The 15,543-nt window shown below is 44.5% G+C and overlaps 3 protein-coding genes across 4 annotated transcripts; 2 read left to right on the top strand and 1 right to left on the bottom strand.

The window, feature by feature from the left end:
* Nucleotides 1–1,533: 1,533 nt before the first annotated feature.
* On the top strand, nucleotides 1,534–6,447 carry LOC123122912 (serine/threonine-protein kinase CTR1). Of its 2 annotated transcripts, none has more exons than XM_044543290.1 (8): nucleotides 1,534–1,771; nucleotides 1,896–3,432; nucleotides 3,524–3,601; nucleotides 3,774–3,926; nucleotides 4,283–4,594; nucleotides 4,746–4,868; nucleotides 5,530–5,617; nucleotides 6,179–6,447. In XM_044543290.1, exons 2-8 carry the CDS (start codon nucleotides 2,053–2,055, stop codon nucleotides 6,337–6,339), a joined length of 2,295 nt encoding a protein of 764 aa, XP_044399225.1. In that variant the 5' UTR covers nucleotides 1,534–1,771; nucleotides 1,896–2,052; the 3' UTR covers nucleotides 6,340–6,447. The 2 variants fall into 2 exon arrangements, with proteins under 2 accessions (XP_044399225.1, XP_044399224.1); XM_044543289.1 differs by having other exon boundaries at nucleotides 1,535–1,771; nucleotides 1,882–3,432.
* A 2,641-nt stretch (nucleotides 6,448–9,088) lies between these two features.
* On the top strand, nucleotides 9,089–12,190 carry LOC123122914 (TIP41-like protein). The gene is made up of 8 exons (XM_044543292.1): nucleotides 9,089–9,310; nucleotides 9,939–10,124; nucleotides 10,521–10,608; nucleotides 10,720–10,827; nucleotides 10,896–10,955; nucleotides 11,083–11,124; nucleotides 11,581–11,712; nucleotides 11,831–12,190. The coding sequence occupies exons 1-8, from the start codon at nucleotides 9,165–9,167 to the stop codon at nucleotides 11,933–11,935; spliced, it is 867 nt and encodes a 288-aa protein (XP_044399227.1). The 5' UTR covers nucleotides 9,089–9,164; the 3' UTR covers nucleotides 11,936–12,190.
* A 1,061-nt stretch (nucleotides 12,191–13,251) lies between these two features.
* On the bottom strand, nucleotides 13,252–15,196 carry LOC123122913 (cytochrome P450 81Q32). The gene is made up of 2 exons (XM_044543291.1): nucleotides 14,201–15,196; nucleotides 13,252–14,107 (listed from the first exon to the last, which is right to left on the bottom strand). Exons 1-2 carry the CDS (start codon nucleotides 15,152–15,154, stop codon nucleotides 13,493–13,495), a joined length of 1,569 nt encoding a protein of 522 aa, XP_044399226.1. The 5' UTR covers nucleotides 15,155–15,196; the 3' UTR covers nucleotides 13,252–13,492.
* Nucleotides 15,197–15,543: the final 347 nt, after the last annotated feature.

Here is a 15,543-nt window from a genome sequence, read left to right as displayed (position 1 = left end):
TATTCCAAATAATTTGCATGCACGTATATATCCTATGATTTATTCTAGGTATTAGATACATGCAGATATATATACCCTATAATTTATTCCAAATAATTTGCATGCACGTATATACCCTATAATTTATTCTATGTATTAGAAACCTACATACGTAGTTCGATATATTTGTAAGTGGATACTTAAGTTTTTTTAAAATAACAGTGCATCTCAACATTTTTGTGTGAATACCTCGACGTGAAATTTATTGGTACATACTCGTAAATGTCATTACCATTTTATAAGTGGATACAAATACGTAAACTAAATACCTCGACAAATGATATGCTATGTTCATATAAATGAATACCTATACAACATACCACGATAGACATGTATCAAATGTGATGATACTGATGAATGATACCAAAAAATACATATTATCCTCACATAATTTCTGGGTATATACCCTAAAAACAACTAGATAGAGTACAAGGAGAAACAAGTTTTTTCTTATACCATAGCGGAGGCAGAAAATCACAATATCCACTATACGCACACCTAAATCTGTTTAAAAGGCATGTTAGTAATACTACTATTATGCACAAAAAACATTAGGCAATTTTTAATAATTTCCTTCTATGCATTAATTACTACAGAAATTTTTTCTTGTTTCACACGTACATTCATGAATAAATTAGGCAGTTTCTTGTTTTCTAAGCAAGTATTTGGTGTGTGCATGCTAATTAATACCTCCGTCCAAATTAGAGTAAGTGGCCGCTAATTAACATGCATTTAATTGAAATTAATTAGTAAATTGCAATAACTCTCCGCCTTTAATACTGCAAACGGGTATACCCGTTAGTGTCTATACCCAACACAATGGCACACATCTTAAAGTAATCCGAAGATAGAGAAGTAAGGAGCCTGGGCACCTAGGTGTCCCAAACAGCCGTCCTATATATATATATATATATATATATATATATATATATATATATATATATATATATATATATATATATATATATATATTAGAATGTAACTCATTTTGCTCCGTATGTACTCCCTTGTTGGAATCTCTAGAAAAAATATTTACATTTGGGAACAGAGGAGTAGAAGATAGCACAAACGATACAAAAGTGAAAGGAGATTAAACGTTAAGACTTTTGTAAAAAAGTCATAGGTCAACCAGTCATACGTAAGCTTTATCTTTACCTGGGAAAGAAACGTTCAATCTTTCTGCAGTAGTACCATTTTCAACCTTAGATTAGAATACCAATGCATGACAGCCACTGCTTACCTTCCTGCAACATGCATATTTGATAATAAATATGTTATCAACAACCGGAAGCCAAGTTTCAGCAGTGACGGCGCCCATTTTAAAGAAGAGAAAACAAAATGACAAATGCAACTGGGCTATGGGCGGCCATATAGTGACGATGGTTCATATCCTGTTGCCATTTGACAACGACAACAAAGGTATCAAGGGCCGCCCCTTGCCCCAGGTTAAGTGGCAGCTGATGATGGAATCTTCTTCAACAGTCCACATGACATATATTGTTAGTAATAAAACTTAAGTGTTGCAGACACCACCCACTCATTGCTTCAAAGGTGAGTCAGCAACTCACCAACTCCAATCCAACTTCCCTCAGAAACAATCTTTCTAAACCTGAATCCACTCACCTGTTCATCATATTAGTATCTCAAACACCACTGGCACTGTGGCAAGCAATATGAAGCTGTTGGCAACCATGAAGTTTTGAGTCCCAGTAGCAGCCTGAACTCTCAAGAGGTTAGTTACCTTTCTTCTCCTTTCAATTGTGGGTTCCTTTTCTCTTAAGCTTCTGTATAATCTTTGTATGTCTTAGTTTTAGCTGTCTCAGATTTTTTTTTTTCTGACAGACTGTATATCCTAGGTCTACAAAGTTCTCGGTAAAATATGACCAACGCCATGTACTGAGCTAGTTCTGACAGATTGGCGAGAAATTTCTTCTGAATTTATGCAAGAGAGAGCAAACACAAGTAGTCCATCGTTCTGATTACCGTCAAGGAGAACAGCACCACACCAGCAACATGGACTGGGTGGAACAATTTAACATTTCTGACCTGAAAGGACCAAAGGATCTGCCAACATCTGGTCCACTGAGTTTCACCAGCAGACAGCTCCCTCGAGATTACTACGATTTTAAATCAATGAAGATAAAGCTTATCTGCAACTTCGGCGGCACTTTCTTACCAAGGCCAAGCGACGGCGAGCTCCGGTACATCGGTGGTGACAGGCATCTGATGAAAGTTAGCCGGGACATTTCTTGGCAAGAGTTGGTCAGCAAGACAACAAGGCTAATAAGGAGAGCCCACACGATAAAGTACCACCTCCCGGGGGAGCAACTGAGCATGCTCATCTCCATCACCTCCGATGATGACCTCCGGCATATGATTGATGAGTGCATTGTGCTAGAGGAAAACAGAGAAATGATCAACATGTACCTCTTCTCTCGCAAGGACGATGAGCGCCACGTGCGTTTCGTGGTACAAGGCTCATCAGATGCCGAGAAAGAGGCGCAGTTCATCGCTCTTGTCAATGGGATCATCACCACACCAGGTTATGAGCCGAGAGCACACAGCGTCGGTAGATCCTCAGCCAATGACCTGGACCAGCTGATGTTTGGCATCAGTGTGGAAGCAGGGCCGCCGGCAGGCAGAACAGAGGAAGCTTCAGTGCTCATCAAAAGCAAGCCCTTGCAGAGCATCGCGGTACCGCCAGTGACGGCAAGTGGTCAGCTGGAGAGGACGCCCCCAAGTACCCAGAGACGGATGATCAACCAGTGTTATAAGGCACAAGGTAACGAAGAGATCATGATCTCTGCAGCCAGAAAGACTAGTAAAGCTTCCCCTGGTGCATCTGCGCCTTCTGAATCCACGGTGCAGCATCAACAGACTGCCACAGACACTTACAGAACTACTGGGGCACAGGAAAAAATATCACCAAGGAAACAGCTTCAGATACCATTGGACAACAGTAGTGTGACGACGCAGCCATCGAATTCACTAAGGAGGAACACTAATTTCCAACCGCACAACAGGGTGGAGATATCTGAACCTAGTCATGAATCCACTAGTCCTGGCGGCGGCAACATCAGTGCAAACTTGCAGTATCCCGAGAGGTCGGCTGCAACCAACAGCATCCAGAAGAACCAGCCTGCAGGTCCTGCAACATCGCTGCTTCCTTTTGCTTCTACACCTTTAGACAAAAGAATAAACCTGCAACCAAATACTCTTGTGCGTGCTTCAAGTGATACAATACAAGAACGACCCAGCAGTCCAACAACAGATGAGCATGCATCAGAAATCACTCGATTTCGCTCGGTTGGCACTGGCATCATTAATCCTCAAATCAGAGCTCCATTGCATGAAGCTGAAGATAATGCTGCACCATCAATCCCAGAGGCTGAGGTATGTCATCATATCTGCACCCCATGTTTCATATGGTACAATTTGATGGAACGGTTAACCATATAACTTCTGTTTTGTCTTCTACCGTCAGCTACGCGAAACCAAGAGCAGTGAAAAATCTCTGCCTGCAAATGCAGTGTTGGGCAGAGATCTTATGAGTAATGTCCAGGTTTGTAATTAGTTCCACATGTACTAGTCTGTAACATAGGCATGTCAAGCTAGGATTGTTTTTGTCAGAGACATAAGAAAGGCATTTATCTGAAAATATTATTCACAACACATTTCCTAACTTTTTCATTAACAAGGACATCTTCCTAAAGTTGATGTCATACAAATGGCAGATAATAAGCAACGATGACCTCGAAGATCTTCGTGAGATGGGCGCCGGAGCATTTGGAACTGTTTTTCATGGAAAATGGAGGGGAACAGATGTTGCCATTAAACGGATAAATAACAGTTGTTTTTCATACCAATCATCCCAGGCAGATAAACTGGTAAGCCCATATGAATTCACCTGCGTTATTTGAAGTTGCAATCAAGGGGACCAGTTTATGAAATTGGCCAGGTAAGGCTGCACTAAGAAACTAGAGTATTCACGCCTCCACATGATGTAGTAAGGACCACGTACGGATCCAAAGAGTAGCCATATCAATTGCATCTGTTGTAAACTAGAAACTCACTGTTTGTTAAAACAATGTCATTCTGACAATGCTGTATAGGCCAACATATTTAGTGTAAAAAAGAAACATAAGAAGCTTGTGTTTAGTGGAACAATACCGTTATTCTAAATGCAAGGGTTGAAATTGAGAAATACAGCATGTATTCATCATTAAACATAAATATCATGCAGATAACAGAATTTTGGAGGGAGGCCGCTATCATCTCAAAACTTCACCATCCAAATATTCTGGCACTTTACGGGGTTGTGAATAATGGGCCAGGGGGGACATTAGCTACTGTAACTGAATTCATGGTCAATGGATCTCTAAAGAAAGTACTCAGTCGCAAGGACAAATATCTCGATTGGCGCAAGAGGGTACTTGTTGCAATGGATGCCGCCATTGGAATGGAATATCTGCACTCCAAGGACATTGTCCATTTTGATCTGAAATGCGATAACTTGCTAGTGAATGTTAAGGATCCCTCTCGTCCCATATGCAAGGTATGCCAGAACTCCAGTTTTCCAATAGCATTTTTTTTTGTATTTGAGTTTCAAATGTGAATGGTTGAAGAAAATGATATGCATTTACAAAATACATATGATGGACTTCTGGATATAAATGAAGGCCATAATAGAGAAACAATGACTGCAGGTTGCTGATTTTGGTTTATCAAAGATGAAACAAGCCACCATGGTTTCTGGTGGAATGAGAGGAACTCTTCCATGGATGGCCCCAGAATTGTTGACAATGAGCGGCACCAAAGTATCTGAAAAGGTATTATGATGAATCTTTTTAATGACCTGGAAGTGTGGAGGTGCTACAAATTGCGAAGAAAACAAATTATAGCATTGTGTTTGTTTCACAATTTCACTTGACATTCATGCACAAAGGTTATACGACATACTTATCAGTCATATGAATGTAACATTGTTCAAACTGTGGCATGAAGTTGAAGATATTTGACATGCTCATCGGGAGTGATATATTCTCTTCATATCACAAATAAGTGACTTTTTAGATACTGACATGGTCTTTGAGATATAACTTTGAGCACTAATTTATAGTACCAATATATGTACAAGACTGAAAAACATGATATTCCAGAAATGCTTTTTGAGACAGATCTATAGATATGATGTTAAAATTTTCAAACATAACAATTAAAATGATATTTGCAGACAAAGTTTTAAAAGTTTGACTGGAAGCATGTCCAAGACGTTACTTTTTTGTGATATAGAAGGAGAAACGATTAATGAGAATTCACTTTAAACATGAACGGGAGCATTCCTCCTATTTGATTCATGAAAAAAAAGAATTTTCTTGCAGAATTTAACACACGCTGACAAAAAAATTTGTAAAATTTCTAGAATATACTTAGGCCTGACATGTTCTTCTGTTTTGTATTCTCAAATACGCCATCTTTATGGTAACACAGGTCGATGTCTATTCTTTTGGTGTTGTGATGTGGGAAATTCTCACTGGTGAGGATCCATATGATGGCATGCACTATGGAGGAGTTATAGGTATGCAACAGTATGATCATCCATCTGTAGGCTGTAGTAGAAATCTCATCTTCTGAATTGTTTATATATAAATGGCATTTCTCTGAACTTCCATGGTTCTGTAGTTATACCACTTGGGTCTTAAACTTGGGAACCGCACATTTAAGTCCTTAAACATGAGTAGAACCATATACTTGTGAGTAGGGATAAGCTCAAACTACTTAAATAGCTTTGTGTAGGTAATTAAGTTAAAGCTTGAGATCTTCTTGAAAAGAAAGGTCATGCAAAGCGAGTATGTTTTAAGGATCTATGTTAACTTAATTTAAACAAAAAAACATCAGTTATTCGTTATTTTCACATGACCTACACAAAGCCAAACAGTAAATTATAGCAAAATTACAGTATATAGTTACTAGTTACCTAGGTAGTTGAATTTACTCATTTCTGCAAGTTTAGGGACCTGGGCATGTAATTGTCAAGTTCAGGGAACCCAGTGGTAAATTTATATGCTAATTTAATTGAAAACATACCTTCACTCTTCTTGAGTAAAGATTAATATTAGTCCCCATTGGGAGTGTGCAGGGGGCATTTTGAGTGACACACTGAGGCCGCCAGTGCCCACTTCATGTAACCCGGAATGGAGGAAACTCATGGAGCAATGCTGGTTAACTGAGCCTGAGCGAAGACCTTCGTTCACTGAAGTCGCAACTTGTCTTCGTTGTATGCTGCAAGCGCAAAAATGAATCTCAGTTAATATGCAAGAACTGAAGAACACCACTCTATGCATGCTTGTATATATATATCCTTCTTGCACATTATCGAGACAAACATGAATATTTGTTTGAGTTTCATATCTGTTTTGTTTTGAGAAAAGTGTATATTGTTGGTCCCTCAAGTTTACAAGAAGTAGACATTGGATCCCTCATCTTTTTTCCGTCGAAATTTGGTCCCTTGTGTTTCAAATTCAGACATGTTTCGTCCAGAACCAGAAAATGGAGCGGTATTGGGCTGGTATTGAAACCTTATTCTAGGCATTTTATCGAACAGTTGGCATGCATTTCCCGGGGTAATCACACTTGCCTCATCGTCGGCGAGCTGGGCCGTGGCCGCCAGCGATGTGCGGACCTTGGTGGCCCTCCTCGGCGGCGACATGACGTTGGTCGACCGGCACGCCGCCACACGCTTTGGGCCATTGCACTAGCTCCAACATGGCGCCGACGCGGGAGCATGAAGCACAGCGCGTGCGTCATGCTCAGCAACGCCGGCTTGCTGCTCCCGACGCGATCCGTCACAGGCATGGACCTCGACGCGCGGAAGCTACCCGCCGTGCGCTCGAGTGGCGCACGCGCTGGCGCCGCCACGACACGCGCCGGCGCCGCCTGCGCGATGCCTCGCTCAGGAGCTGGACCGTTCTCCTGCTCGTATGCGCCGTCTACCACCTCATCAGGCTCGTCGACGATGAGTGGCGGCGTGCGTGGTGCGAGCTGGTGTAGTGCTTCCTTCCACCAGCGCAAGGTGGCCGGACTTGAGCTCGGTGTTACGCCGGCGGTGCGGAGGCCGAACGCACACAAGATGATCGACAAAATGCTGCCTCTGCATCCCAGAGAGATGAGATGAGATGGGGTGGCAGTAACTTGAGATGTTCTAGTCAAAACCGAGGACATGCCAGCCCAATACAGCTTGGTTTCCGGTCTTGGTTTAAACGTGTCCAGTTTTAAAACATGAGAGGAAATGTCAAACAAAAAAAAGTCAAATGTCTACTTCATTAAAACTTGAGGACCAAAAATATACTTTTCTTTCTTTCTTTTCTTTATAAAATACAAAAAAAATCTGCATCTTGTGCATTGAGAGCATCTATAGTCGGACGCCTCAAACCGGCTCCAAACGTTAGGGCGGACAACCCGGTCTTAAAAAAAGCCAACCCAGACGAATGCCCTGTACTAGCCCAAACGCCCGGACTGACCGGCACACTTTATATTCAACCCAAATTTGAGACGGATATGGGAGGCCGGGTGTGTCCGCCATGGCAGATCCGACCCACACTAGTCAACCCGACCCCACAAATATTCATCCCCATCTGCTTCCCGGACCAAATTCTAGTCACTCCACTCCACTCAGTGAAAAAAAAATGGATGCTCCGAAAATGCTACTCTCGAAAGCATTTTGGAGCACTGAATTTTTTTCACACCTTCCACGAATGTGATCTCATGATAAAAATTTACGAACACTTAGAACATTTGTCAAAGTTAACAACAGTTTTTTTTCATATATTTTTTTCGATTTTACTGTTTATCCGAGCTCATTTAAGCTTGAGTTCAGAAGAGTACTTTCGTCGTTTCACCAATATCTCTAGCATATGATCAAGCGGCAATGAAAACAAAATTCTAAATGAAATAGTTGAAAAAAATCCATGTTCAGATCGCCATCCATTATCTTATACAAAATCTATCCAAAATAAACAAACTAATGCCGGTTATGTTTGAGGGACACCATGACAGTTTTGGTTGCAGAATAAGGCATAGCCTAGTGGTGGGAAGGGGCCGATGCCTTCCCACCCACCCAGGTTCAAGTCATGGTACTTGCAATTTGGGTTTGTTGCATAAATTATACTGTAGGGGGTTCCCTTACAGTCTTTCTGTCAAAAAAAAATGACTAAAACTTCACTTCACATTACCCCGATAGTGAAAAAATCAATCATTGGATGGTTAAAACCGTAGCGATGGTACCATAAACCCACCAAAGATCAAACCCCGGTCATCAATTTTGAAGCTCCACAACTCCAACCCAAAGATCAAACCCCGATCATCAATTTTGAAGCTCCACAACTCCAACCCTCTTCAGTAGATGTTCTGTGAGTGTGTGTCCGTGATGGTGCGAGTGTATGTGTCTATATTATAATCGGTGTTTTCAAAACAAACATTCCAAATGAAAACCTATATATGCCTTTATTGCTAGAACATAACAATGACGCTATATGTGGACGCCCTCTGTTGAAGGTATTATCTTTGTGCTGATGTTTTAGATTTAATTGGTTAGACTGACATCTAAAATGAAACATTATCCTGACCTTTATAAAATGGACTAGCGATTGTGTCACGTGGACTAGTGATGCCGTTTTCTTTTTTATCTCATTTTTTCGTGTTTATGTCAAGTACTCTGTTATAAGTATTCTCTCTGTAAGAAAAGACATAAGAGCATTTACTATCTACGTAGATGATCTGGGCTCAATGCATTGCATCTACTATTACCTACTCCCTCCGTCCCATAATATAAGAACGTTTAGTGTCAAAAACGTTTTTATATTATGGGATGGAGAGAGCACGTATTTAGCTAAAAATGTAGTTTTGGGAATAGAAAACACATTTAATCGACAGAACATGTGTTTTTACCTAGTACTCTACGTAGGAAACGTTCTTCTGACAGAAGTAGCAGTGAATCACAGCCATCAATGTTTAATCAGACGGTCGTGATGCTAACGGCAATGTGCTCTGTTCTTAGAGCACAGAGTGGGTCCGTATTGACTAGCGACCGAACCAGAGCAAGAGACCGGGACGGGACGCAGCGGAAGATGGCTGCGGCGGCGGCGTGGGACGGCCCGACGGCGGGCGAGCTGAAAGCGGCCGGCGCGGAGGCGATTCCGGGCGGCGTGCGGGTGAAGGGCTGGGTCATCCAGACTCACAAGGGGCCCATCCTCAACTCCGCATCTGTGAGCCTGTACGAGCCATCCCCAACCTTAAACCCTAACCTTTCTTCCCCTTTCCATTTGATTAGCGCAGTAGAGATTTGGAAACTCATATTCTTGGCTTGATATAGCTTGAACATTATCTGGTACTCAATCATATTCAGTCTGCTGGTAGATTTCCTATTTTTCCTGTGTCCGTACTCCTTTTGTTGTGTAATAGTAGTAGAAAGGAATTTGGTATGGTTTGCTTAGTTGCTGGTCATTCATGGAATTTAAAACTACTTAAGTTTTTTATGCTTATGTTCTTCAGCCATGGAGGTTGAATCCTTTATGTTTTACTCCGTTGGCCATCACCAATTAACTGCCGCACCTGCCAACTGAAACATGAAATCTGAATCATCGTTCCTCTGTTATCTCCAGCAATGAACCAGTAATCGATTATTAACAAATAGTACTAGCATACCCGTCATTCTATTGCTGCGTGCAGTCAGGCAATATGTATAACATTTCTTACTGGTTTTGATTTATTTGTCATAAGGAGTGCATTTTGCATTCTTAACTAATATTGGATCTGTCCACTGTTAGTAGATCCTTGGTTTGTAACCATATAAATGGTTGTGTATGAATTAATTGAAACCTTTATGCAATGTTCTTCTTCAGATATGAAGATAAACTTCAGACGACACATTTACCTGAGATGGTGTTTGGAGAGAGTTTTGTGTCTATTCAGAATGCTCAAACTGGTGTCAAATTACATTTCAATGCGCTTGATGCTCTCAAGGCATGGAAACAAGAGGCATTGCCACCTGTTCAAGTTCCTGCTGCAGCAAAATGGAAATTCAGAAGGTTCTTGTATACCTGTACTCTGTTACTTATTCATGCTAGGAAGTGTTTCTAGTGAAAAGTATTTTGGATTTCTTTGGGGTCACTATTATATGGGAGCATTGCTGTTTGTCTTAAAGGGTCAAGCTTTCGCCACAAGTACCAACACAGTAAAGAAATACATTTAGGATGGTTTACTTTATGTTTTACTGTGGGAAGGTCAGTCGTGCATTACTATAAAAAAATGTCAATAAATACTATAAAAAAGGTCAGCTGTGCATTTCTTATTTCAATCAACGAGTATATGTTCACTCCACTCCAGTCTCTGTTTGTAGAATAATTAACTAGAAATTTAACGTGTTGTGGCTTTATTAGGCAAAGAACCAAGAGAAGGTTCATTCAGTATATGTTTTCTTGCAGTAATCCTGCTGATCAAGTGGTACTTGACTATGACTATACATTCACGACACCATACTGTGGGAGTGATGTGGTTCTGAACCAAGACGCTGTATGTACCTTACTTCTACTCTAATTTCACCTGTTTTCGCTTCATTTGCCTCCTTAAGCTGATTTACTTCTCGTACTGGTAGGTTTCTGACCATCATTATTTCTTTTCCAGACGCAAACAAGTTTAGATGAATGTAGCAATTTGTGTTGGGAGGACACTGATGACAGGATAGACCTTGTTGCCCTTTCTGCAAAAGAACCAATTCTTTTCTACGATGAGGTACGGAAACAGATTAAATTGTTCTTGATTGCTCTATACATTGGTTTACCCTGACATGACATATTTAGGTTATCTTGTATGAAGATGAGCTAGCTGATAGTGGTATTTCATTCCTTACAGCGCGAGTGGTAAGTTCTCCCTAGTTATCCTTATTTTTAACTGGACTTTTTGTATCGTAACATCAACTTTAGTTTCACATACTTATTTTTATGGTTAATTCAACATACTTGATATTCTTTGATTGCATGTCTGCAGAGGGTGATGCCAACCGGTTGGTTTCTGCTCTTGCGCTTTTGGGTATGATCTACTGCCCTGCATTTTACACCTGATGTGTCTCTAGTAGTAAGAGAATCTATAAGTGCCATGTAATGTTATACACAAAGAAGCAAATCGCTAAATAGTTTTACTTTTAGTATATAATTCTACTTTTTCCAGTTTTCCCACAAAGAATGGCAAGAGCTTAGTGTTATAATAGTTACAGTTCTTCAGTGTGTTCACTCTTCTCAAATAAACCAGGTCTAAGGTTGACTCTCAGAAAATCTAAAACAAATACCCTTTTGAAGGGGATTAGAATTCTGGAAGCTTAAATTCAAGCATGACACCCACCAAGCTGGTGTGGTTTTGGGCACAACGCCGGCAGGCAGTCTCATGTGCAGATGTTTGAACATTAATAGCTATTTTAAGATCCATTTATACATAAGTCACAGGAGCCTAACGACTTCTTATTACCCCTGCATATACCACATTCCACAGCTTAGGGTTGATGGTGCGCTAATGAGATTGAGGGATACCCGTTTACATTGTTCTTTTGGAAGTAAGGAAGCGAAGCCGGTTGTACTGCGTGAACTCTGCTGGAGGGAAGCAACATTTGCTGCAATGTCTGCGGTATGCTCTCTCTCTCTCTCTCTCTCTCTCTCTCTCTCTCTCTCTCACAAGTATTTTCCTTTCAACAAGTTAACTGCAATTTAATTTATGTTTCTAATCCATTTTCCACATAATGTAGGAAGGGTATCCTTCTGATTCCGCGGCATACGCAGACCCGAATCTTGTCGCCCGTAAGCTGCCCGTCGTGATGCAGAAGACCCAGAAGCTGAAGATACCCAGTTAACCTGCCAAGGCACCTCTACGGTGTGTTCGGCACATCCATGACTGTTCGACAGTGGTCACAACTCTGTTTGCATTTGTTGTAGATGTGAGCTACCCGTTGCTTTACCCATTTATCTTGAAGCCCTTGCGACTGACTGACAAGTAATGGTAGGCCATTGTAGCCTGGGCTTGTGAACTTGACAGATAAGAAGGACGCAGTCTGGGCAATCCTCATTCATGACTGAATAAGATGTTTACAGGCTTCAGTTCGTTTTTCCATCTTGGCCGATTTACTAAACTGTTAACGCTGCCTTGTCAGTTGTGACGGCATCGCCTCGGGTGGAAGGGAACCGCCGGTCGTCGGCCGGCCGGTGCCGTCCCACGCCGCCCCATGGCCCATGGTCACGCTCTAGGCTCTACTGCAGCACGGGTTAAATAACAAGCACGAGGTGCTGCCCTGACCCGCCGTGGCATGTTTTGCTTGCGCGCGTGGGTAGAGTGCCGGACACGCCCGTGAAAATCCACCCGTAGTAGTGGCCTTGTGGAAACAGACGTGCGTCCGGTGATCTACTTTTGTGCACCCGTAGTCTGAGGTTGAAACGCGATTGGGGTGTACTACCAGCCAGAGTCCTGCACGGCTGCACCTCAAATGGAATCCATTCCTTAGTCCTGACCCAACCCAATGGGCAATGGTGCTTAGGTAAGCAACAAAGAATCAACAACAGAAATGTTGCTCAGTGCCGCACATCTTTGGACTCCTTCTAGCTACGGGATTTTGTGTCTGGCATGTGTTGTAAACTGGTAGTTTGACGGGAATCATAAGAAAATGGGACCAAACAGCAAGAAAATGGGACAGCATTGTGCATCTAAACGTCCTGCACGCTTCTTTTCGGCCGAACCATTGGAGATCGACCCGACGGTCGGCCCATTCATCTTCCTCCTCCCATCACCGCCTTTGTCCCAGTCTCCAACGAGGTTCTGGACCGGCCTTGCGGCGTTGCTCCCCACCTGGACCTCGGAGTGTCGCTCTTTCTCCCAAAGAATTGACTAGTCCAAATTTCGTTTTCAGGTAACCGTATAAATCCCTCAAAAAAAAGGTAACCGTATAAATAACAAAACCGCATGAAAATTCACAGGTGGATATTTCCCGCTTCCGTTTTCTGTTCCTCCATCATCCGCTTATTTGCAAATACAAGAAAAAAAATGATATTATTATTTTTGATTCGAAGTCTCAGATTCTAAGTGAAGCTGCCCTTCCCTCGCGTGTCCAGATCGGTGTAAGCCCAAACCATGAACGTTCGTTCCCGACATTTTTTTATTTGCAATTTTAGAGAGAGATGATATAAATAGTTACTCCATACAAAACATTCTTGATACAAGCTAAATTACAAATTGCTGGTTTGGTAGTACTACGAGCTAGCTACCTAGATAGCTTAGCTAGTTCTTACAAAACCCTGACACGTACCTGTAATTTACATATGATGATAGCTAGCTTGACTCTGCTCACAAGTTTATTTACTACTATTTCAGCACGCCACCAGTCCATGCATTTTATGATGCCAAGAACGAAGTTGGATCATCAGAGGCTCTGAAGCACGTCGCGCATGGCCGTGCGCGGCCTGCACACGGCCTCGAGCGGCACGGCCTTGGGGATGGTGAGCCCGCCGCTCTCCGTCATGTCCACCTCCGCACCGTCCACGCGCTCCCAGTCGAAGCACTGCACCAGCGTCGCCAGCACCATGCCGATGGTCCGCAGCGCCAGCGTCTCCCCGGGGCACCGCCGCCGGCCCATCCCGAACGGGATCATGAACCGCCCCTCGGCCTTCCCGTCCTCGAACCGCTCCGGGACGAACTCCAGCGGCCGCTCCCACGCCGCCGGGTCCCGGTGGATGGCGTACGCGTTCACCATCAGCATCGTGCCGCTCGGCACGTTGTAGCCGCCCACCTTGCAGTCCGCCGAGGACTGGTGCGGCAGCAGCAGCGGCGCCGCCGGGTACAGCCGCAGCGTCTCGCTCACGATGCACTGCAGGTAGGCGAGCCGCGGCACGTCGTCGGCGGTCACCAGCCGAGAGGTGCCCACCGCCGCGTCGATCTCGGCCTGCGCCTTTTTGAGCGCCGCCGGGTGGTTCAGCAGCAGCGACATCGCCCACTCCGTCGTCGTCGACGTGGTCTCCGTCCCAGCCCCAAACAAATTCTGCAGAGTTCAGTGAGAAAACGAGTGTTATTGATGAGATCGTGACGTGAGTAATTCTATAGAGAATTCACCGAGTGTTATTGGAAGACTTACCGCACAGAGAGCCATGATCATAGTATCGGTGTACACCTCCGGCTCCGTCTTCTGCAGAGTGAGCAACACGGCGATCATGCTCTTCTTGTCGCCTTCGGCGCCGCCGTCAACCCTCCGGCGCTCGGCGTCGATGAGACGCAGCATGAAGGCGTCCCTCCTGCTCACCGCGGCAAGGATCTTGTTCCTCACTCCGAACACGTCGAACCACCGCAGCACCGGCAGGTAGTCCCACAGGTTGGCGGCCCCGATGTGCGGGATGATCTCGTCCACCACCTTCTTGAACTCCTGGGCCTCCACGGACATGTCCGTGTCGGCGTCGGCCTCCGACCGGGTCCCCTTGGTCTGGGCGATGGTTTCCATGAGCACGCTGAGGGAGAGCTCGAAGAGCCTCCGCTTCAGCTGGACCCGCGCGGCGCCGTCCCCACCGGGGGACGCCGCGGCGGCGCGGAAGAGCCGGCGCGCCATGGCGCGCACCTCGCCCCCGATCACGCCGGACATGCAGGCGACGCGGTGCGCAGAGAGCAGCTGCACGGCGGCGACGCGGCGGAGGTTGCGCCAGTGCGGGCCGTAGCTGGACGTGGAGAGCGCGATGCCGTCGAAGGACACGAGCAGCTGCGAGGGGAACTGGGGCCGGTCGGCGAAGATCACGTCGTGCTCCGTGAAGCACTCCCTGGCGCACTCCGCCGAGGAGACGACCACGGCGCGGCGCGAGCCGAGGCGCAGCGAGAAGACCGGGCCGAGGCGCTCGGCGAGGCGGCACAGAGCGGCGTGGAACGGCTTCTCCAGGAGGTGGAGGTGGCCGAGGAACGGGATGGCCTGGGGGCTCGGCGGCAGCTGGACGGCGCCCTTGCTGCGCCTGCCATTGCTGACCTTGCCTAGAATGTAGTGGAGCAGGAAGAGGAAGGCGAAGGAGAGGATGGCGATATATGCCTTATCCATGGTTAACTGTGTCATAAGGGAAAGTGATGTGCGTTGATTGGATGTGTGTTGTGTGGCACCATCCTGCATGGCGGCCTATATATTGCGTGGTTCATCTTCTTCTAGAACTAGATGGCTTAACCTGCATACGCCATGCCTGACGTCCATGGCAATCTGTGGATCGTGGAAATGTTGAAAGAATTATTGGTTCGTACAGCAAACGGTCGTGGCTTACCTTGTTGTCCGTGCGGCGCTGGATCGAGATCCCTCTTGCTTCCGGTTGCAAAGGCAAATTTAAAACTCGAGATTCGCATCCATACGCATGATTATTATTTGGAGGCCTTTTGCTTTGGAAGCAAGGAACTCTCGAGGAGAGCCATGTCAATGTAAGTAAGCATGTGCACCATGTGCATATGCAGATGCAG

The sequence above is a fragment of the Triticum aestivum genome, chromosome 5D, assembly GCF_018294505.1.
Source record: "Triticum aestivum cultivar Chinese Spring chromosome 5D, IWGSC CS RefSeq v2.1, whole genome shotgun sequence".
Lineage (NCBI taxonomy): Eukaryota > Viridiplantae > Streptophyta > Magnoliopsida > Poales > Poaceae > Triticum > Triticum aestivum.
This window is presented reverse-complemented; position numbering and strand designations above follow the sequence as displayed.

Bases quoted from the DNA above. Each gene is read 5' to 3' on its own strand.
- LOC123122912 (XM_044543290.1), top strand. From the start codon at position 2,053: ATGGACTGGGTGGAACAATTTAACATTTCTGACCTGAAAGGACCAAAG. The intron at 4,595-4,745 runs GTATGCCAGAAC...CAATGACTGCAG, and splicing joins CCTCTCGTCCCATATGCAAG to GTTGCTGATTTTGGTTTATC. The intron at 5,618-6,178 runs GTATGCAACAGT...GGGAGTGTGCAG, and splicing joins GCACTATGGAGGAGTTATAG to GGGGCATTTTGAGTGACACA.
- LOC123122914 (XM_044543292.1), top strand. From the start codon at position 9,165: ATGGCTGCGGCGGCGGCGTGGGACGGCCCGACGGCGGGCGAGCTGAAA. The intron at 10,956-11,082 runs GTAAGTTCTCCC...GCATGTCTGCAG, and splicing joins CATTCCTTACAGCGCGAGTG to AGGGTGATGCCAACCGGTTG. The intron at 11,713-11,830 runs GTATGCTCTCTC...CACATAATGTAG, and splicing joins CATTTGCTGCAATGTCTGCG to GAAGGGTATCCTTCTGATTC.
- LOC123122913 (XM_044543291.1), bottom strand. From the start codon at position 15,154: ATGACACAGTTAACCATGGATAAGGCATATATCGCCATCCTCTCCTTC. The intron at 14,108-14,200 runs GTAAGTCTTCCA...TGAACTCTGCAG, and splicing joins TGATCATGGCTCTCTGTGCG to AATTTGTTTGGGGCTGGGAC.